The 22,699-nt window shown below is 41.9% G+C and overlaps 1 protein-coding gene across 2 annotated transcripts in view; it reads right to left on the minus strand.

Annotated features, from left to right (window-relative positions):
• The window catches only part of myo10 (myosin X), a 178,596-nt gene that overhangs the window by 21,643 nt on the left and 134,254 nt on the right, over positions 1 to 22,699 (minus strand). For both annotated transcript variants that reach the window (XM_049598466.1, XM_049598465.1), the window contains exons 16-21: positions 22,014 to 22,082; positions 21,747 to 21,829; positions 20,508 to 20,616; positions 18,560 to 18,640; positions 3,873 to 3,997; positions 2,436 to 2,550 (exon numbers count right to left, since the gene is read on the minus strand). In XM_049598466.1, the coding sequence (XP_049454423.1) occupies positions 2,436 to 2,550; positions 3,873 to 3,997; positions 18,560 to 18,640; positions 20,508 to 20,616; positions 21,747 to 21,829; positions 22,014 to 22,082 (582 nt within the window). The remainder of the gene's footprint in view (positions 1 to 2,435; positions 2,551 to 3,872; positions 3,998 to 18,559; positions 18,641 to 20,507; positions 20,617 to 21,746; positions 21,830 to 22,013; positions 22,083 to 22,699) is intronic.

The raw sequence follows: 22,699 nt of genomic DNA on the forward strand, positions 1-22,699 counted from the left end.
CTATGGCCGCTGTATTTGACATGAATACGTATTTCTGTCTGTGTCTGTGACCCCTTGTTCAACCCACAACCGACAGGATTCGCCTTTAGTTTCTGCTGCGGCTTGGCTGCTCCCTGGTTTATCCAACCAGCATTAGCTGCTGTTTCTCATCTTCCTCGGTCAAGCTGGCGCTGATGTTTACATCCATTATTGTTAATGCCTGCTACGGTCCGGAGCATGCCGCCGGCTCTCGCGTTGTTTTAGAGATGCAAACTGTTAAAGCCAGTCAACCGATTGCTAGTCTCGCGATACCCATGACTCTACAATCGATTCATCTAAGGATTCTTGGCTGACTCGTATCGATTGAGGAGGCTGCTACCGACGCAGCTGTATCTCTCGCTTGTCAAACCGGATATTCGGTCGTATCGGTTAATCGTTCCCAACCCTTCCCAGCAGTGAGGGACAACAACCCGCCCACATTTAAGAGGACTGTTTGCGGTGGAAACACTAGGGTACCATGTCTGAAGGGTTACTGTTGGTTCCAAAGGTACCATACCGAAAGTGTTTGGTGGAAACGGGGCTTTTTTGTGTCCTTGGTTAAGACATTCAGATTTGTTTTAATGTGCACATACAAATGCACGTTAAAACTGGTGGAACCTCATATTTTCTCATTCAAGTGACACCTGAGTGCTGCGGAGCTGACTCTTAATTCAGTTTCTTGTGGTTTTGTTGGATCTGGACAAACACACACACACACACACACACACACACACACACACACACACTTATGACCATTCATCCGTCCACCCCCTCATACATGCACTTTCCACTGCTGCCACCTCTTGCAGCTTCACACAGTCGTGCTGTGATTAGGGATCTGTGTCCCCCATCTGTCATTTCCCCCAGCATTCAAACACACACACACACACACACACACACACACTGACTGTAGGCATATTCTTTCTGATCCGGTGTAGTGGAAGCAGAGGGCAGCAGACCGAGGGGATGAAGACTGGATCCAATAACTGTTGGATTCTTCGCTTCAGGTGCTCTGGACTTCAATTATTTATGATCTCTCTCTCTCTCTCTCTCTCTCTCTCTCTCTCTCACACACACACACACACACACACACACACACACACACACACACACAGCCGGCAGCCACACAGGTACCTGAGCTCTGTTTCATTGAGCTGGATTTGTAAGACGCATGAGGCCAAATTAAGCCTTAAGGGTAGCTGAGTGCAGCCAACACGGACTGGCAAAAAAAAATCTGCATCTAGTCATATTCATATTAGGAAGGAGAACAGGGATCAGCCATTGTGAGCCAGAGGCAGCGCGAACGGCAGGACATTCAGGAGCTCAGGGTCTGATAGGAAAAAGTCAATTATACTGTAGAGAACTGAGCAGAAGGAAAACATTTCACCACTGATAGACAGGAAATGCAAATCAGTGGGAAGAACAGATTCTGAGGAAAATAATTTTTCTGTTGTTAACACATTGTTGAATTGGCCGAAGGAGCCTTCACTGGTTTTCAAAAATAAATTAGACCAGTTCTGGAAATAGAAAATAAACCAAATTTCTGTGCAGGATGTTTGTTTGTGTGTAGTTTCTCAGAACACTTTGTTCTTTCTCCTTTGTCTTTCTGTTCAAGTCAAACTAGACAGTTACAAGAATGTTACAGAGTCAAACTCCGTGTGACAGACAGATTGGATCCAAGAGACCTGTGGCAATACAACAAGACCCTTCCAGGCCTGGATTGACTGAATATAAATTGGTCCAAGCCTGGCTGCTGGGAGGCAGTTGGGCGCGCTTTTAGTCTGAATCCGGAGATGGTCCTTTCAGACTGTGGCTCGGCAAGATGCAGTGCTTTTAAACTAACAATGAAAAAAGCAAACTGAAGTGGTGTTGTTTGACTCGGTGCAGCCAAATGTGCCAATGGAAAAGCCCTCTGAGGGATCTTAGTCTCTAGCAACCAAGATGAACCCTGAAGACATCCACCTCTTATTTCTCAAGGGGGGAATTTATGCAGTCAAATGTAATATTGACATGCAGACTAGAGACCTGTGGCAATACAACAAGACCCCTCCACACTGGGGCGGCAGTAGCTCAGTCCATAGGGACTTGGATTGGGAACCGGAGGGTTGCTGGCTCAAGTTCCCGTCCAGACCAAATATGGAGCGTGGAATGGTAGTCTGCCTTGTGGGCACTGCCAAACTCCCAACACCTATCCATGAGCAACCCCCCTCGCTCTGACATCTCTCCATTTAATGCATATGTAGCTCCTGTTTGTGCATGTGTGTGTATTTCGGGTCTGTGTGTGTATATGACAACAGAGTGAAAAAAAATCGAATTTCCACTCGGGGATTAATAAAGTATATCTTAATAAAAATATCAAAAACAGGACACGACCTTGATGTGAGTATGGGTTTAAGCAAAGCGCATCTGTCCCTCACCTTGGTCTTTCCCAGCTGCCACTCTGCGCTGCTGCTGTCATAGAGGTGCAGCAGCTGGATGCAGCTCCCCCTGGGATCATCCGGCATCATGGCGCCACGCATCAACACCTTGTACCTGGAGAAGTGGTGAGGTTAGGTGGAAGGTTAGACTCCAGATGTCCTGGTGTGATTTAGGTAAGAATCAGGAATCTTGTGTGCATCTTAATTTTATTAATAAAAGACAGTTCCTCCAGGAATTCTGCGTGAACCTTCCAAACACCGCCAACTGTACAACAAATTTGACTATTTAAAATGGGTAAAATTCCATTTCATTGTGGAGCTGTGCAGCAAATTGATTCGCTCCTTGCCCCTCTGTCTCTCTGTTTACCTGTTGTGCCTTGAACAGAGTCATACAAACATTGACAGGGCTGACTGTCAATCACAGCTAACGTTACTCAAACTTTATTAACAGGTTTAATATTATAATGGGAAATGCACTCCTTTGAGTGGCAGCAACAGTTGATTGTTGGCGATCAGTTGTTGCTATGCCCCTAATCTCTTAAAACAGATTCTGCAATTTACATTGTAGAATCTGTCGGCAGCCCTGTGTGAAAGACGATTCGGGGGGGGGTTTGAGTTTGAATGATGCTGCGCTTTAGCCAATCACAATGGAGGGGGCGGTGCCGAGACGTGCAGGTGTCCCCAGGAAATGTGTACCTACAGAAACTGCAAGCTCCGCGTCCACGGTGACCGCTCCACCCAAAACGCCATCTCGTCAACGTGAAAAAAATATTTTTCCAGCGGATGTCTTAGTTACAACATGATTGAGCTAACTGGAGTAGTTTCATGTCATATCCGACAACAGGAGGCTTTTAACAGATGACGTCCTGATGTTAGCTTTGCTAACTGTCCCTGTCAGCTGCAGCCACTGATGCTTTCTAGACATCGTGATTTCCCAAAACTGAATAAATACCACACACAGCAACACAAAACTGCTTTGCTAGCTCAATCATGCTGTAACTAAGATATCCGCTGGAAAAAATATTTTTTTCACGGACCGTTTATTGAGTTACTGAGTTACTACAGACACAGCTAACGGTTAGCCCAGCTAATCTACGATAACCATGTTATTGATTATAAAACGTGCACACAGAGATAGTAATGTTATGTTTTATATATATATATATATATATATAGATAGATATATATATCTATATATATATATATATATATATATAGATAGATATATATATGTATATATAGCTAAACTCTGCCGGTTTTCTACCTGGAAGTATTTGTAAACAACAAGGCAATTCCCTGGGGGCACCGCCGGAAGTGAAGGGGTTGGGCGATCCCCGAGGCCCCTGCACTTCCGTTAGTCAAAAAACTACGGGCAGTGCCTCCAGAGGTAAAGGAAGAAAAAAAAAATCCTATATCTGCGTTGGTGCAGAGACAAACCTGGAGCAGAAGTCCTGGAAAGGTCTCCGGATGGGGAAGCCGGTGCGTCGGATCTTAACGGTCTCCAACATGCCGGAATATCTGAGCTGGTTCAGAACCAACGTTTGGTCAAACTGGTCAGGCATCTAGAAGCAGACAATTATAGTGGAAAGTTAGGATAAACGTAACTACTGTTTGGCAGAAGACCATCAAATTCATTCAGATCTGAAATGGCCACTTCTAGGCCCTATACAACATTTAAATAATGGGAACATATGTCAAGTAATTATGGACATGAACAATGTTGTCTGTACATAAGAACATACTCAAAGCTCTTCGTTAGCACTTCAGGAGTTGAGTGTAAATCCACTTCAATTCTACACTTACTCATTGCACATCATGTATATTTTCACATTTAATACATGACAATATATATGTTTTATACATGTTATCACTGAAGAACATCTTGTTTCTTATCATGCTTCTGCTGGTTTCATGGGACAAAAATGTCATAAATAATAAAAACAAAATATAGTAAATATAAATAGAAAAAACAGACCCTAAAACACAAAAAACAACCCTCAACAGCATCCTGCAGCATCAGCTGATGGTTTTCATTCAGTAACAACAGGACACTTTAACACCACAGGACACTTTCATTGATGTTCCTCTGCTGTTTAGTCCAGTCAATGCAGGATGCCATACACAATGTGATCCTTTCGTGCAGCAGTGTTTGACGTAGAAGTCATTTTTTTCACAGCTGTAATGATTGATTTTTATATTCTGACTCCATTACTGTTTGAGAGCAGGTTTAGAGCACTGGCAGTGTTACTATGCAGGGTACTTTACTGGGGTTAAAGAGTTAAGTGTGAGCAGTTCTGTATTGATGTTTGCATTCTGGGTCGAAAAGTATAAACGAAACAAAATGCTAATATGGTTTGTGGTGAGTTCTTTCTTTTTTGGCCATCAGGGGTACAAGTGAAACAAACTGAAAACACAACACCTGACATGTCACTTTATAAAGCTGTTGTGTCAAACATTCTAGGAAACGGTTGTCTATTTCCACATCCAGCAGATACAGAGCAACATGATCATCCCATTGGAGTCGTGTTGGTGACCACGCGATAAATGTAATGTCGCCAACCCGGTCTCACAGAAATATGTGAAATGACCACATGGGTCAAAATGTGCCAGCATTACATGGCCGCACTACATAACAAATCCCAATGTAAAGTAAATCAGGATTCTTTCTCATGGAGCATCCAGGAATTCCCTAATTCAAAAACATCACACAGTGGGTGGTGGTTAATGTTATGACCTCATAGGTAGCATAAAAAGCTAGGAAGTCCTCATTGGGAGGTCAGTGTGAATGAATGGGTCAAACAAACACAGGACTTTCACCAGGAAAACTGTTGTATATGCCACATATGCCTTTTGACTAAGGGCTCTGACACACATTAAGCCGACAATCAGCTGTCGGTCAATGTCAGGCTGTTGATGAACACCTGTCGCCAGAGTCACCCCTGTTGGCATATTTTTAGCCAATCTAGCATATTGAATCACCACTGACGTGGTTATTTCAACCAAAAAACAAAACTAAATCTTTTTCTAGTGCTAAGCAGGTAGTGTACGGTGGGTTTATCCAAGCTTGTCCGATGAAAACAGCTGCCTGGTGCAGCTGGAAACACCGAGACTGAAACAGTTTGTATGTTTTAAACCAAAACTATGAGCCAAAAGAGGCTCAATAACTGCATAAAAATGTCCATAAATTCCTTTGAGTGCTGAATCAGTCAAACTATGTCATATGATGTCTACAGCTAAACCACACCCCACTTTCATCCCTTTAAACGCATGTCCAGACCGTCACATACATAACACTGCATACCACTCAGTCACGACTTTGATCTCAGAGAGAGGAGTGCGTACGACAGCAACAGCCAGCAACAAATCAAAACCCTCCAAAAGACACACTTGGCATTGAGATACCATTATTACTTACAGAAGTGCATTCAGTGAAAACCATTTTCCCGGGGACCCTTCTCGCCCTGTAACCTCAGTGGGCGTAGGGGGGCTCAGAATAAGAGGGGACTTTCATACCCGCTCGTAATGCCCCCTTTATTCAGCGCCCATCTCCCCTGATAGCCCGTTGATAGGCCATTTGAGCTGCTGAGATGAAGAGAGGCCAATTCACCACCAGATCTTGACTGGGTGATTGAATGGCGCCCTTTAACTACCACCGGCCGCAGAGAGGACCTCATTAGCATAACTGACATTTGCATACGGCCGGGCCGCAGCGTACAAAGCCGAGCGGTGTCAGGAAGCTGCCCTCTGCCTCCTGCCTTTCTTTGACTCCTGTTTTCTATCTCTATCGTTTCCTCTTTCTGGCAACCACTCCTCCTGGGATGTCAACAACTACTCTTTTTGGGAGTCAATACAGTTGCCTGACAAACCTTGTGAATTAAATTTTTCCTTCTTTCTTCTTTTCCATCTTTACTTCAGTCCTTGGGACACAATCTGGAGAAGTTTCATGCTGTGTCAAAGCGCTGCCTTTGTGTCAATTTAAAAGATAGAAAAAGGTCTGCAGCCCAAGAGACTCTGCTCTCTCACTTCAGCTATGACATTTTCTAATTTAGAAAAGTCCATTTTATCCATTCTATTCAGGGTTCTTAATAACGGAGAAACTAAAGCTGCCTGACGTGAGGATGAATAGCTCAAAGTGACATGAATACAGCCTTTGTGCTTCAGAAATTAGTTTCAAGGTTTGAATATTTTACAAAAAGTTTATCGCCTGCTATTTTTCGGTTCCAGCTGAGAACTGACTTTTTTTTGGTTCTGAACCAATTTATTTTTGGTTGAGATGCTCTGAAAAGTTCAGCATTAGGTGTGGGAACTGGAATGGAACTAACTCCATGTTGGTGGAAAAGGGGTATTAGCTTCAGACTTTATACTTGATGACATCACTAATTTCAGTTTTAGGACTCTACGTTTTGGATTTGGGAGAGAGTTGTTCATGTTTACTAATAAATCTGGACTGTCTAAGACCATGAGAATATGTGTTTTTCATGGTTTAGGCCTCTTAGCTCCAGTGAAGAGAAATATTATTCCTATGATATACAATGGGATTTTAGACGACAGTTATCTTCCAACTCTATTTCAACATAACAACGCCTCAGTGCACAAACCAAGCTCTTGACTGGCCTGCACACAGCCCCATCCAACACCACCTCTGGATGAACTGGACCACCAACTGTGAGCCAGACCTGATCACCCAAAATGCTTAAATGGGAACAAATCCCTGCAGCAGGTTCAACATCTGGAGAAAATACTGAAACCAGACAAGTGGAGGCTGTTGGAGCAGCAGATTAATGGACCTGTTTAATTGTCACACATGACAGAAATGTTCGGTTGCGCCAATATTCCTGATCATGTAGTGTAGAATTCAAGGTTTTTACAATCTGTTAGGATTGTTTGGAAGCTAAGCTCCTCAAGCCATGTCCTTTGATCCAGTAAGAAATGAAAGCTCTCACTCAGTTTCAGAATTGTATTCATTATAAATTTGTGCATTTGGGTAAAATGCTGAGTATAACTGTTGTGGACTAAGTAAGCTACGCTCTGACAATCCATCAGCTCAGAACAACAGCACTGATGTAAATCAGCATCCAGACCATCTCAGGCCTCTACGGGGGCGTTACAACAATGGCCTGAGGGGTAAACCCAGTGTCTTTCTCAGCCCAACTTCCCTGCTAAAAGACTCAGAGCTCGCGCATTCAATAGGACAAAAGGGGGCGTGGTAGTTCGCTCCCGAGGGGGTTGGGAACCAACAGGGGAAGACACGGAAGACACGGAAGACAAGTGAACTCAGGATGAGCTGTCCATCATTCACCACCAGTACGAAGGTACCGAAAGCCTGAATGCTTCATGATCCTGAATCTTCCGCATTTATTTGTTTTTTTTTAAATTCTGTGTCATTTTCAGTAAATATTCCCACATTCTGAAGACTTTGCATGAATTCATCCAATTCTGTAGGTTTGTGCAACTGAGGATGTAAGGAAAATGAGGATGAGATATGCTCCAGCATGAAAGATTTACCTTACAGGCTGATATTTGTGGCACAAACACAATACGGTCAAATCAGAATGTCAGCTGAGTCACTGACTCCCATTTGAAATTCTTAAACAAGTCTTGGTGTACTGGTTTGCCCTGTGAAGCTCATCAGTTGAGTTGCTTTCAAGCTTGTAGAGAACAGCAACATTTTCTTTCTTGACTTTATAAAACAATATAACATGTAGTTTACATCAATCAATCCAGTTTCAAATGGATGTCATTACCCAGAAAATACTGAATAAGATTTTCTCATTTCCGCAGGCGACCTTTGGTTCTCTTCAGGAAAGAATTGGTATAATATCAAATTTCCCTTCAGAGTTTATACGTTCTTTTGCACCAAAATGATTTTCTGCCACTAACTGTACTGAAAACGTCAAATTTGAGGAGTTGAATGTGGATGAATTTATCTTTTTTTTTTCCAGATTAATCTGAGTCAGTCGTCCGAACACAATGTCATAAAAATCCAAGGTGACACTTTCTAACTGCTTGATTTGTCTAACCAGTTGTCCAAAACAGATCCAACATTTGAGATGCTGGAACAGAGAATATTTGGCATTTTTGCCTGATAACCATTTGACATAAAATGCATTTTTCTACCTTCAAATTTGGAAGCGTTGGAAGACCTTCGCTCACTGAAAGGATCAACATTCTTGCTCTAAACAGGACTAAGAACATCTAACAGAGCATTCACATCTCAAAGACCTCTGAGTTTCTTTGTCAGAAGTCTTGTTTGCTTCTTGGCGTCCAGGTCTGAATGTGGGAGCCAGCAGGGATTATCTCTCACTGCTCTGTAGGCGCTCCTTCACTGAGTTTTGGGGAATCCCTGGAACAATGTTTTCTGCTCATAGAGGGACATAAATCCAACCTTAATCCCTGACCCTGCTGGATTTAAGACTGACCCAGTTTGGTAGAGGATTCTATGGGTTTGAATTTCTCAAAAACATCATTGACACAAAGGAAACCTGCAGGGGTAGTGACGCTGTGGTGAAACCAATAAATACTAAGACAGACAGAGATATCGTAAAACAATGAAGCCTACATTAGTTGCGTAGAAAATGACCTCCTTTCTTTGTGCAAGTTGTAATAAAAAAGAACAGGATTTTTGTGCAGGTTGTTCACCACTATCAACAGGCTTCACAAAGAGCAGCTTTGGCCTGGAGATACAACTATTGTTTATTTTCATTATTGACTGATCTGTCAATTATTCTTTCAGTGACTCAACTCGTGTTTCAGTCTATAAAATGTCCAAAAGCAGTGAAAAATGGCCATCACAATTTCCCACAGCCCAAGGTGACATCTCAAGACTGCTTGTTTTCACTGACCAGCAGTCCCAAACCCAAAGGATTTTCCATGTTCACAAAGCTATAAGTCAAAGAAAAGCTGCAAAGTCTCATTTTTGAAATGCTGGACCCAAACAAATATTTGGCATTTTTGCACAAAAATGGACTCAAACACAAAAGAAAAGATACATTAAGATACATCTGACACCAAAGAGTACTTCAGTGAGGAAAATAACTGACGTTTTGTCTCATCTTAGCATCACAAAGATTAATTTCAGACATACTGAAGGATCCACAGCAGTGACATCTTGTAATCTTTGACTCAAAACGAAATCCCATTCTCAAGACAACTGAGCTTTCCTTAAAAAGCAATCATCAGAGAAACGACTTTCTCCTCATTATCATGTCATTAACTTCCTCATTATGTATCCAAACTCAATCACGTTTTGCCTTCCAAGCTCAATTATAATAACAATTATGCACTTACAAAGCTTAAAGACCTGCAGGCTCCATCTCAAGTCAGATGTCTTGTTTTTCCTTCTTGAAATTCGATGTGGATCATTTTGGTTCTGAAAGCCTTCGAGTCCAATTAACGAGACAACAAACAGGAAACAGAGGGACTGTCTGTTCGTTCAGGACATGACATTATAAAACTACACAGCAGAGATGACACTGATGGGATTGTCTTGCAGTTAAAGTAATAAAGGGATGAGATGTTGCATCTTCTCCTGGTTCTTTGGCTCAGTAGAAAGATGACATGTTATGGTCAGAGTTGGGTTTTCTTTTAATGTGCGACCTGATTTAAAAAATTGCAAAAAAAAAACAAAACAGCTTTCCCATCTTTGAGATGCCACCTCCTTCAGTTAAAAGAAACTGGACTTTTGCGTGCGGAAGACAGAAAATCAAGCTGCCTGAAAAGCCTGGAAAGATGCATAACTCGCTCTATGCATCTGTCATGTAGCTGAACACAACCGGCTGCATCTCACCTCATTCCACAGCACCAAAACCCTCCTCTGGATGCTTTAAACCTTGTGCAACAAGCACGCACTTGAATGCACCGCTTCCCATTTAAAAAGCATGCATCAGGTCTCACCGTGCATCGTCCTTCTGAGCTTTGCTTCCCTCAGGTTTTGCCAGATCAGAGACAAACAGGAAAATGACAGAAAACTTCCCAAAGCTGCTGTCTCTCTCCGCGACACACTGACCGGCTCAGACACACACATACAGACACACACTCTGCCACCACTGAGTCAAACAAAGGCTTTCAAACCCAGAACTCCACTCCCCTTTTTGTGTGGAGAGGGAGGGCCATGGTTGCCATGGCAATGCGTCTCCTGCTGAGGCTAATTTGTGCGGGCCACTTGTAGGGCCAGTGTGTGTGTGTGTGTGTGTGTGTGTGTGTGTGAAGGAGAGAGCAAGCTGTTTACATTCAAACGTGGTGTGGTGATTTTTGTGTCCACTCACTGAAGCTAACTGGTCTCATGAACTGGTGTGACGCTGCCTCAGACTGGCTGAACTGGGCTGAACGTGAGCCTATCATCAGTCAGGTTCCTGTCAAACCACATCATGTGTGATCTTATCATTCTTCTAATCTTATAATGAGATGCTTCACACCTATTGCACCTCCATTTATTTAAAAATGTCTCCACTTTCACATTTTAACTTAACTGTATAGATATATATCATATTTTTACACAATGTTTAATTTTATGAGCATCTTCTAAATTGGAAATGAGTCAAGTTGGATGAAGGAAGTTAAATTATCTCATCTTATTTATATAACTGTGTTTACCAGGTGAGTGGTTTCAAGCAAAATGCATTAAAACTGACAAAGTATGAGTTTGCACACATTTGCTTGAAGTATCAAGATTTGAAAAGTATTCTCATTAATACCATGCAGGCCGTCAGGAAGTGTGCCGGCCAATTTTAGTAGTGGCCAAACAGTAGTACTGCAATTTCCAAGGTCCGTCACGTGATGCCACTGGGCCCAAAAAGACGTTTTCCCATTGACTTACATGGCAAAATAGACATCTGTAAATTAGTGGATTAATTCTTTTTGAGCATCACAACCCCCCCGAAAAGACTCGTTTCACTATCATGACTTGATCCATTTGGTCAGAAAGTCTAGAAGCACCGCGTGATTAAATCATTTTATCCCCATTCAAGTAAGCAGAGCTCTAAACTGGAAGGTAGCCGCTCAGCTGCACTCGGTCGTGCTTGGCTGCTGTAAGCCTCTAGTGCACCTGCTCGATGGTCCTCAAGATGCGGAAGTAGTGCCGATCATCCAGGTAATCTTATAGGCAGCCGTGGCCATAGGCGTCATTTAGGTATGGCGAGGTATGGCAGCTGCCTGTCTGATTGTATGTGGGGTTTTTTCCTTCATGTCGGCATGTTAAGCTTGTATTTTCGGTCTCTGGAGACACTCCAATAAAGTCGGCTATACAGTATTGTACCAAACTGGCCTTTGTTTTACTGTGTTTCATACACCGGACCCCTTGGTTATCTTCTAGAAATGAGCTTGTAATTAATTTATTTTCTTTATTTTCTGTGAAGTTAAACACGTGACTAATGATAATTAAACGTCCGCTCGCTGTCCGTGGTGCTCTCACCAAGTCGTGCATTACAGGCAGATATGGAGTATTATGAATGTGAGAAACAGCTTCATGTCCTTTGAAACAATTTTCAATAGCATAGTATGTACTTCTGACAGGTCAAAGACCAAAGTGAAGTTTTATATAAGCTCATATTTTTGAAACTCCATCATCAGTAGCTCTGTGACGTCATGTCATATTGCCATACCTTAGCTTTTGCTGAAACGACGCCCCTGACTGTGGCACCATTTTGCCGTTATGCGCCACTGAGCAAGTAATAGCATAGTAATAGACGGAGCCTCGCCTTCAACACTGTGTCCAGGTCTCCTTGTACATCCATGTGATTGTGGTGTTGATTTTAACCATGGCCCTAAAGGGAGACTGTTGACCTCAAAGTCCTTGATCTCAGTTCTTCTTCTTGTGTTTCTCCCATGGATGTACGAAGAGAGCTGGATAAAGCGTCTGAGGCAGAGCCCCGTTCATTCCCATGAACAAGCCTCAGTGGTGCATGAGGCCAAAAATTACCTGGATGATTGGCACTACTTCTGCACAGTAAGGGCCTAAAGAGCAGGTGCACTACAGACTTTCGCCAGCTGAATGGGTAACTTCTGGTTCAGGCCTCTGCTAACTTTGATGGGGATAACATTATTCAATCCTCCATCTCTTGTAGACTTTCGAAATGTAATCAGACCAGATGGCTCAAGTCCTGATAGTGAAATGAGTCATTTTGAGGGTTTGACACACTTTTTCCGCAATTTTTTCCCACTGATTTACAGCGACTCTTTCACAATGTAAGTCTACAGGAACAAGTTTTATTGGGCTCAATGGCATCACCTGATGGATCTGGAAGTCAAAGTGACGTCAAAGTGGGGCGCAGTTCCTGAGCTCGATTTATCTCAAAGAAAGCACAAACACAAATTCATCACTTCCTGTGTGGCAGGAAGGAACACAGCAGGCTGATTTCATCTTCAGTTTCAGTTTCAAAAACTGGATGAAGGTTGAATTATGGCTGAGATGCAGATTGATTATCTGAAAACGTGACGTGTGTGTTTGTATAGTATGCAGTTTGTTCTACGGACACAAAAACCCACAATGCTGTCAACACAGGTTCAGTCAAAATCAATAGACTCTGATCAGTCTCCATCATCGGTTGTAATTACTGTCAGAACACACTCTCTCTCTCTCTCTCTCTCTCTCTCTCTCTCTCTCTCACACACACACACACACACACACACACACACACTGTAATGCCTGCAGAAAGGATGGAATTTCTGTGGTGACAGGCGACTGCATTTGATGAGCGTAGATGTTGAGGATGACAGCTTTTTATGAGTGATTGTGTGCGTGTGTGTGTGTGTGTGCTGAGTTGTTGTGGTGACACAGACACAAAGGAAAATGTCTGTAAATGCCGACATCTGCCTGCTGAGCATCCTTTATCCAAACTGATTTCTACTTGTGACTGTCGGCTTATGAGCAGACACACACACAGTATTCAAATACATGAATACAAAGTTAAAAGGTAAACAAATACAGAAAAAAAACAAGGCTGATTTGAGGTATTTGGAGTATTATTTTAACATGCAGGGGTGTGATACTGTAATGTCTTTGTTTGTTTGTCAAAATAAGAATTTTTGTGCTTTTGTTTTATTTCTTATTTTTTCATTATTCTTACATTTTATTTATCACATACAGTACACCGATCAGCCAAAACATTCAAACCACTGACAGGTTAAGTAACTTCCTGTTAAGACTCCTGTGTCTTTGGTGTGTGACTATTTGAGTGTACAGTAAATGCACAAACCTGCTTGTCTGTGTGTCCTGGCTGTATTCAGAGCCAACAGTTTGTCAGCGCTATTACGCATTCGATCAATATATTGATATTTCCAGAGACTCCACTGACCATCTGCAGGAGTCCCATGACCCTGCAGCTTTTTCAACATCGCTGGACCCAAAATAGCTGTTGGTCTGTTACTCAGTAAATGAACCTCTCCTCACTTCCTGAAATGTCTTTACTTTCCAAATATGCTGAAAGAAAGAAGAGCTGGAAGTTAAAACTGAAGGTGTCTGATGCACATTTTTGACTTTGCCTCCACATCCTCATCCTTTTCTCTCCCTCCATCTCCGTGCTCTCCTCCCCTCTGACACCTGCTCAGTCAAACAGGCAGATGACAGGGACGCCTCTCGGGGGCTTTTAGGGGCCGCGTGCCGTGTCGCCCTGACCTTTGTTTCCCCTGGGGAAGCCCAAACACCCCCCCACACCTCCTTCTCTCACTACATTAAGCCCCATTGAAAAGTCATCATCAGGCCTTGTTTAACATTTGATCAGAAGAGGAGTCCAGACGGTCGGGTTTCGCCTCGTAAAAACATGCCGGCTGTCCAGCTGGTCTCCCAGAGGACACGACAGATGCCCAAGAGTGTGTGTCTTATCTGTGCATCTATGTATCTGTCTATCTGTTCATCTATCTATTCATAAGAAATTAAGCAAAGCAACTTGTCTTAAGACACAAAAATGACAACCTGAATCACACAGACTCAAAACTAACCAACAAGCAATTACAGTGTTCACTCCATATACAGTATTTTGTGTGTGTGTGTTTGCAGGGGTAGTCTACAGACTCTACATTCAGTGAGTCTGTAGGCAAACCCCGGAGATCTTGCCTCCGGAAGAAGAGCGGAAGAGCCCTGGTTTCTGGTTGTAGGCTGTTTGTAGTCCGCGTGATATTGACCAATCACGTTTGAGCCGGCTGCAGTTGTTGCCAGGTTAAACAGTCCGTGAGGTGACGAGGTGGAACATAATTGACCCTTCGCTAAGCCCCGCCCCCTTAGTTACTGTTGCCAGGTCCGTCAAGCTTTCGCTCCTAGCATAAGAAATATGGAGTTTTCAGCGATATCAGTGAGAGAGATTCCAAAGGAAATAACATCAAATTTCTGGAAAACTGTTCGGAGATATCAGAGAGAAGCCGACAGAAAGGTCTTCAATATGCATGTGAGAGCTGCATTCACAATATCATCTGCTGGCGGAGTATAAATCATGCGAGAACATTGAAATAGAGGGAAAAGCTCACCAGTCGCAATGCAAGCGTCAGGCACCCCACGTCTTGACACGTCACGTGAAGGACAAAGAATGTTCTTGTACAGCAGGGTAAGTCAATATATGGTTTAAATTTAAGTTAATGTTGAGTTATGTTCCCTCCTTGGGGCAGACAAAGGGAGAGCAGCTAGCACACAAAGCTAGCGTTAGCTAACGTTAGTTAGCATCTTAACTTGGAACAGACGTAGGTGTTTTTATTGATCTTTGCTGGTTTCAGCTGTTCGTGTGGTCTGCCACACTGTTTTAGCCATATCTTCCTTGGGTCTTGGGCTTGGGGGAGGGGAAAAATTCAACACCACCTTTGACACTTTTTGGGTATCAGGTGTCGGACTTGAAGGTAACGTTACTGTATGCATGCCGCTTCAGCATATTAGCTTCTGCTGAAAGCTTGACGGACCTCTCAGTTGCTACACACGGTTGCTAACGTAGGATTGGACAATGACTGATTAAGGGAGAGGCTTAGCGAAGGGTCAATTAGCGTCACTGCAAACTCTTAATCCATCGCAATGGTTCAGCATATTTACTTACATGTAAACGGAAGTTGGAACGGAAATTCGCCTCCTCCGCCCAAAACAAACCGGAATGCCAGAAAATCGGGGGTCTGCCCCCAGAGGCTGTATCGCTGTCTGCCGGAAGTCAGACGCTGAATAAGGCCGATGGGTTCCAAGAATGTTGTAGGGGTGTCCTTCATTTCATAGAAGTCTATAAATCCTGTGAATTTGTATAAAAATGATTCAATCTTCCATCTTCCTCTTTAAGCTGCTAAGATCCCTCGCCCAGTGCGATGGACATAACTTTTCTAGAATGTCAAGATCTATGATAACTGACTCCTCATCTGACTCCACCCAAATGCACAGACGTATATGATGGGATGTCTATAAGCCAATCACAGTGTTCCACATCATCTAATGTGGACTGCAGTAGAGCCACGCCCCCTATTTACAACGAGTATGGCTAATCGCGAGGCAACATATCGTATTAAAATATTATGTAAAAGATTTTCAGCTTTTACTCAGGACTTTTACAAACAAATCAAAAGATATTTTGAGAAGTAATGACAAACACAGTGCAGTATATATGCAATGTCATTGGGCGGCAGTAGCTCAGTCCATAGGGACTTGGGTTGGGAACTGGAGGTTTGCCAGCTCAAGTCCCCATACGAACCAAATACGGAGTGTGGCGAACTGGCACCTTAACAGCATCAAGAGTGCACTAGAGCACGTCTCTCCATTTAATGCATGTATAGGTCCTGTTTGTGCATGTGTGTACATGACAACAGAGAGAAAAAAAATAAAATTAATTTAATTTAATTAATAATTAAATTAAAAATAAAGTATTTCATCTTTCTAATATGTCTTTTTTAAGTGTGAAGAAAATCTACACTCCAGATCCAAAACTGCTGCTGTTTTTCTCAAAGAAAATAATCCCATCACACTGTCCAAGTTTTTGGATATTTTGCTTTGCTGTGTTTATCTGCGAAATTATTTCTCCTGTGTTTAACAGCTATTAGACTAAATATCTGTATGAATCATCTTCACTGTCCCTTGAGTTGGTCTTGAAAATGCATTTTAGTCATTTTCGTCACTTTGGGAAAATTTATAAGACAAACTTCATCTGCAAACGTATTCAAGGCATCTGAAGTTTTAACAGTTTTAAACACTCCCAGGCCCTCTCACTCTGTGCAATTGTATACGTGAATGTTGTAAATGAATTCTGTGCATAGTTTTTTTACACAACCGTGTGCTGACGACTCCACGCTGTCATTTTGGCCGGAGATAATGGTTAAATACAGATTAAACAGAAACTAAATCCTTCTTCAACTGAAACCCCTTTTACATTTATAAAGAAAGGAAAATGTCTGAAATGTAAATGCTTGGGAAAATGGGAAAAAGGAGGAAGTGGTGAACATGTGTTTTGTATATCTTTTGGTTTTTGACCGTTTGGACACAATTTGGTCGGTTCTCAAAAAGTAAAGAGGTTGTGCTCACATCATCTCACACACACTGCTGATGCACAAAGATCAGAAACCACACCCCCTACACACACACACACACACACACACACACACAGTGACGCACAGAGGGAGCCTCTGTATTTATGTGAATCAAAGCTCTCCACAGATGACAGCCCCAATCACAAAAACTCCTCACAGTGACGTTACAGATGCGCTACATCTGCGTCACAATCCTCCGAGTGTCCACATCAGAGCGGTGTGAACACACAGGAGGTGGACAACATAACAAGAACACCTGAAAATATGATGCAATCCAATACCACAACCCTGCCTTAATTCTCTGAATCAATATCAGTCGGATTTGCCACTGAAAGTCTCTGTCCAAAACACATGGAAAGGAACGGATTCTATTAATTTCTATTGATATGGACAGGTTGTTAATATCCACTATGTTGTCTAACAACCCGGGAACTCCAATATGTATGCCTGAGTGATTGACACCACCTGAAAACAAACTTCTTCTAGTTTGAGCTCCTTGGTTTGACAGTCTTTCATAAATTATAAAAATAAGATGAAAAAATTCTGCAGAAAAATGACTTCACTGGAAGTGTAAATCTGCTAAAAATGATTTACAACATCTTATTTTCATTTTAAAAAAACGTAAAACATATCAGCAAGTGCCTTCACAGTAATGGCCCTCCTTTGAATTACGCCAGAAACCACATGGTTATAGAAATATCTGCAAAAACATTTACAATCAGCTCCTTAACATATCACTTAGTTTCTCACAGACAGCTGCTTAGCAGGCAGCACTTCTCTGGAAGCAGACCCTCACTGACAACCAGACATGGGAACTATCAATATTAACTGACATCAGCAATCAATATGAGTGTTTCCATGTCAACCGGATTAAACTTGACACATCTGACGTTTGCAGTGATGTTGCTAATGAGCCAACGAGGCACCCAGACAGATATCGATAAGATCTAAGTATAGTCCTGCCAATGAGTCAGTCAGTTCTCTGGCAGCCTGGAGGATTCGGCCAATTTCAAACTGCAGACATGTGACGTCACCCTGAGGGGATGCTTTCACGTCATCTCTCCAATTACAAGCCAGAAATAAAATGTAGAACAAAGACAGTGGAGCCTGGTTGGTGCTGCGGTGGGACGAGGAAGCAGAAACAACCACGACTGAGTGTTATAAGCAGAGACAGCTGTCAATCAAGCAAACACACAATCTAATGTCATGCTCTACTTGCCTCAGTTTCAGTTCACAGATGGTTTCTACTCATTGCTGTTTCACCCCACCTGGATCCTCTGTTCATATTCTGGACTAAACACGTATCTATCAGATGGTTAAACTACACGTCACTCGGTGAACATAAATAAAATGCAATATTCTGTGAATATGGAGTCACAGTGCGCACGGTGAATCCCATCACTCCTGCCTGTATATCATTTGTGTACATTATCCCCGCATTCTCCGCTTCTCCAGCCTGTTGCTAAGCAACGCGGGGTCAAAGGGCGCCAAAGGGGCCAGACGCTTCTCATTCCTGTCTGCGGCTGGTTGGTGGGGGAGGACTGCTTGATTATTAAAATGACAAACTATCCACACACACACACACATTGTGATACTGGTGTGCAAAATGGTGTGTGTGTGTGTGTGTGTGTGTGAATATCAGCACTCACCTTGTTTCTATTTGGTTTGATGCATCGGATGAAGTACGGGTTAGAAGTGCTGAGCGTGGCCATCAAGGAGTGCAAAGAATCCTGCAACAAAACACACACTTGTGTTACTACTGGTGCTGCTATTATTGCTACTGTCTGTTCATAGCAGAGGTTGTATTACCATCATAACTGTTTTCTACTACTACTTATTGCTTTGGAATAAGATAACTATTACTGAAACTCTAATAACTTGATCTTAAATACTCCACGAGCATTACCATCACCAATACTTCTACTCTAATAATTATACTACCACTGATACAATGGTACAATTGATACTACCAGTGTTTCTACCTCAGTGTTCACAGGTCATAAACCAAAAAAGAAACTTCCCAACAGGGATGGGCAGTTTTTCTATCACTTGTATTTAAAATATGCAACTCAATCACATTTGAGTATTTTGTAATTTGTATTTGATAAGGCTGATAAAAAGCAAATGTAATTTGTAACAAAATACTTTTGAGTGGAGTAATTTTGTATTTAAAATACTCAAAACACTTTGTCCACGAATCAAAAAACAAAAATAATAGGCTACACATTTTTATGGGCTGTTAAGTCTGGTTAATAAATATATAAATATATATATATACATAATCAAGTTGTTGTCTTTTAATGGCTTTGCTTAGTTACACTTAGTTAGTTCTGTGACTGTTCTGCCTTTTTGTGGGGTTCACCAGAGCTTTGTGTATATCTGAATACTCTGCTACACCAAATTGTGAGAAAGCAAGCACAGATTTGCCATAGCTGCGACCAAATTTGCTACTATCACGCCATTAACAGACGAATCATGGTTGTTCTTTCTGGCATAGTTACTTGTGGTCTTTAATTGCAGCATGTACCTTTTGAGCATTTTTGGTCAAGGACTTTTTGAGTTATTCACAAAAAGATTTGAATCAGTTAGTATAGCGCCACCTATGGATGAATCGTGGGCATTCTTTCTGGTATAGTTACTCATGGTCTCCAGTTGCAGTATGTAAATTTTGAGCATTTTTGAGTTATTCACGAAAAGCTTTGTGGACCGACCAACTGACCAACAGAGTGACCTATAGAGCTGCGGCTCGCTGCTAAAAAAGAAAAAGAAAAAAGTATTTTCTGTATTTGAAAATACAAAATACATGTATTATATTTTGACACATTTTCTGGCACCAGCATTTTGTATTTTATTTTGATACATTTATTTGAGGGGTATTTTGTATTTTGTATCAAAATACATTTTGATGTATTTTTGCCCATCTCTGCCAACAATTTATGGGAAAATGCAGATATGTCACATTTGGTGTTGTATTCATTGTCCACCAGTCAGACAGCTGCATTCAGAAACTCCAGGTGGGGATATTGCACCAAGCAGGATTATTCAGTTAGCCAGGTAACGTCCAAGCATATTAATGAATAATAATAAATTGCATTTTAAATACTTCTGCCTGATGAACACATTGCCTACAAGCCTTTACAGTGGTCAGGATGAAAGAAAAAGGGGGCGGGCTGGTAAAAGGGGTTTCAATTACAGTAGAGAGGCAATGGTTGATTAGTGATTATCACTTCTAGTATAACAAATGGCTCCTATTACTATTACAACTACCATTGAACAGCAGAACAGCAATTTAATAAGTAACAATATTAAGACTGCTACTTCTGCTTTTGCAAATATTACTGCTGTTACCACTAACAACACAAAAGTAAGTACTACTACCACTGGTTTTATTGCCTCTGCCACTGCCACTGTTGCCTCCACTACTATAGTACCACTGCTGCTAACACTAATATGATCTGGACTACTACCATCATCAGAACTGACTGACTATGCACGATCAGAGAGCTGTGCTGTGTTTCAATACTCAGTCATGTTATTTAGCACTGATAGTTCTTGATGAAGACTCAGCAGTAAACATGTTGTTAACGTGTGATTCACCTTAAACTGGGAGCTGACGGTGGGCCGTCGGTGCTTGGAGGTGCTCTTCAGAGTGTCCTGTTTGTTTCGGCTCAATACGTGTTCAAACAGGTCGTAGACAAAGTCCAACCTGACACGACGAAAGGAAATACTCAGACTACATACACATGCTGTGGGATATGTATAAACATAAGCAAACACACATGTGGACAGGACAGGACAAGAGCTGCATACTCAAACAGTAACTGCAGTTAAAATCGTTTTACTCAAATGTGACTGATGATGTACCAGTGATGAACTCCATTTACAGAATTGTTAATTTAATATTATTCAAAGTTAATGTCATCATTCCTTCGTCAAGAAGTCACACTGTGGATAAACTTTACTGCTCTATTTGTATGTACTCCAAAACACTCAGAAATACTAGTCAACACAAAATAAAATCAAAAAACAATTCAATTAATATGAACTTCTAATTTTTCAGTTTTGATTATTACTTGACAACAATAGCTGTGAAACAAGCTCATAGTTGGGACCACATATGCATGCATTCATCCATGCGTTGCCCCTTTTTGCCAACTGACATGAACAGCTAATGAGTTTTCCTTTGGCTCATAATCATCTTTGCGTAAAATCAAAATCTTCGGTGAGTCTGTGAACCCATTAGGACGCTGTTTTCGTGATAGGCCACTCCTGATGCCACCCACTGGGAGTGTGGGCACCATGAACAAGCTGGGTGGAGGGCACGCACATGCAGAAAACTCCTACAGGTGCTGGATCAAAAAAATCAAACGAAAGCAAGAACCAGGCTGGAGATCGGCACACTGTATCAAAAGCTCCCAGTCGTTTTAACTGTGCAATGTTTCAGTCTATCACAGATCTTCATCAGGCATTATTACTGGGGGAACTAAACTACCACTAAACTACTGGAAGCTTTTAATACAGTGTGCAGATGTCCTGTCTGGTTGTTGCTTTAGTGTGTGTACCAGGCGAAATTTCATTCTCCCAGAGCAAAAACTGTGGCTGCCAAAGGGGGGGAGACTTTTCTCAACTGACTGACAGGACGAGCTACAGAGCAGCTGGTCGCAGCTAAAAAAAAAGGTGCAGTCTGGAAAGGTTTCAACAGATTCTACCAGGTCAAGCTGCAGAGTCGTGCACAGAAGAGCAGAATAATTTTAATGTAAATTATAACAGTCGGTAGGATGAAGCCTCCACAAGCTTCTCCCTTGATAAAGAAATGTAAGAAATACAAAAATCTACCTGCTCTCCCTCAGCAGGTTGAGGATGTCATCTCTGAAAGTGTCTCTGTTCTTCTCCAACATCCCCCTCACATCGTACACCACCTGCAAAAGGCCACAAGGGGGCGTCAGAGAGTTTCACAGGAACAAAGAAAAGAGGAGCAGCCCATGGACGTGTTTTCCTACAGATATTCAGTTTAAAGTCATCAGCTTTAAGTTCTTTTTAATATGAAAACTATGTTCTTTACACAGCTATACTAAAATAAAAAAAGTACAGAGAGTATCTTACCTCTCCTGCATAGTGCTTGACTCCGAAGTAGTGCACAGCAACACGTGGTTTCACATAGAAAGAGTTTTTCTGCAGCAATAGAAAGGAAACATTAATTACTTTTGACAAACAGTCCTTAAAATCACATCTGTAAATTTTTCAACAGCTGGTTCCTGACAGCTGAGCTGATCAGCTGTCCATTCAAATCATACCTGCATGAAACTTTGTTCTTACCACTGTTGTAAAATAAGAAAATCAGTCGCTCCGAGACAAAAACTGTAAAGTTATTCTGTGATTGACGCCCACTGTGATTGCCCTTTAAAGCCCCTTTTAACAATCTTCATGTCTCTGGAAATAACAAATAGTCCTTTATTCGATCGTGATCCAGTTTAACGAGGCTGTAAAGCTCTGCTCGGATCGCAGCCAAGAAAATATTCACTCAAATATTTACGAGCACTCAAATTTATTCAAATTAAAGACTTCTACATCTTTACTACTTGCAGTCACATCAGTGTTTAAATCAAGTCAAGCTGTTTGGCCCACATTCAAAAGCCAAGAGCTTGACTGGGATCAGCATCCTGTTTGCGACAGATGCAAACAACATTAAAGATGTACCTGCAGCTGTGACTTTTACCACAGAACACTGAAATATAAACTGTCAGGTTCCTGATTTCATTAGTAAATGGTTTGATGATCCCCTGATGAAA

Source organism: Epinephelus fuscoguttatus, linkage group LG15, assembly GCF_011397635.1.
Source record: "Epinephelus fuscoguttatus linkage group LG15, E.fuscoguttatus.final_Chr_v1".
Lineage (NCBI taxonomy): Eukaryota > Metazoa > Chordata > Actinopteri > Perciformes > Serranidae > Epinephelus > Epinephelus fuscoguttatus.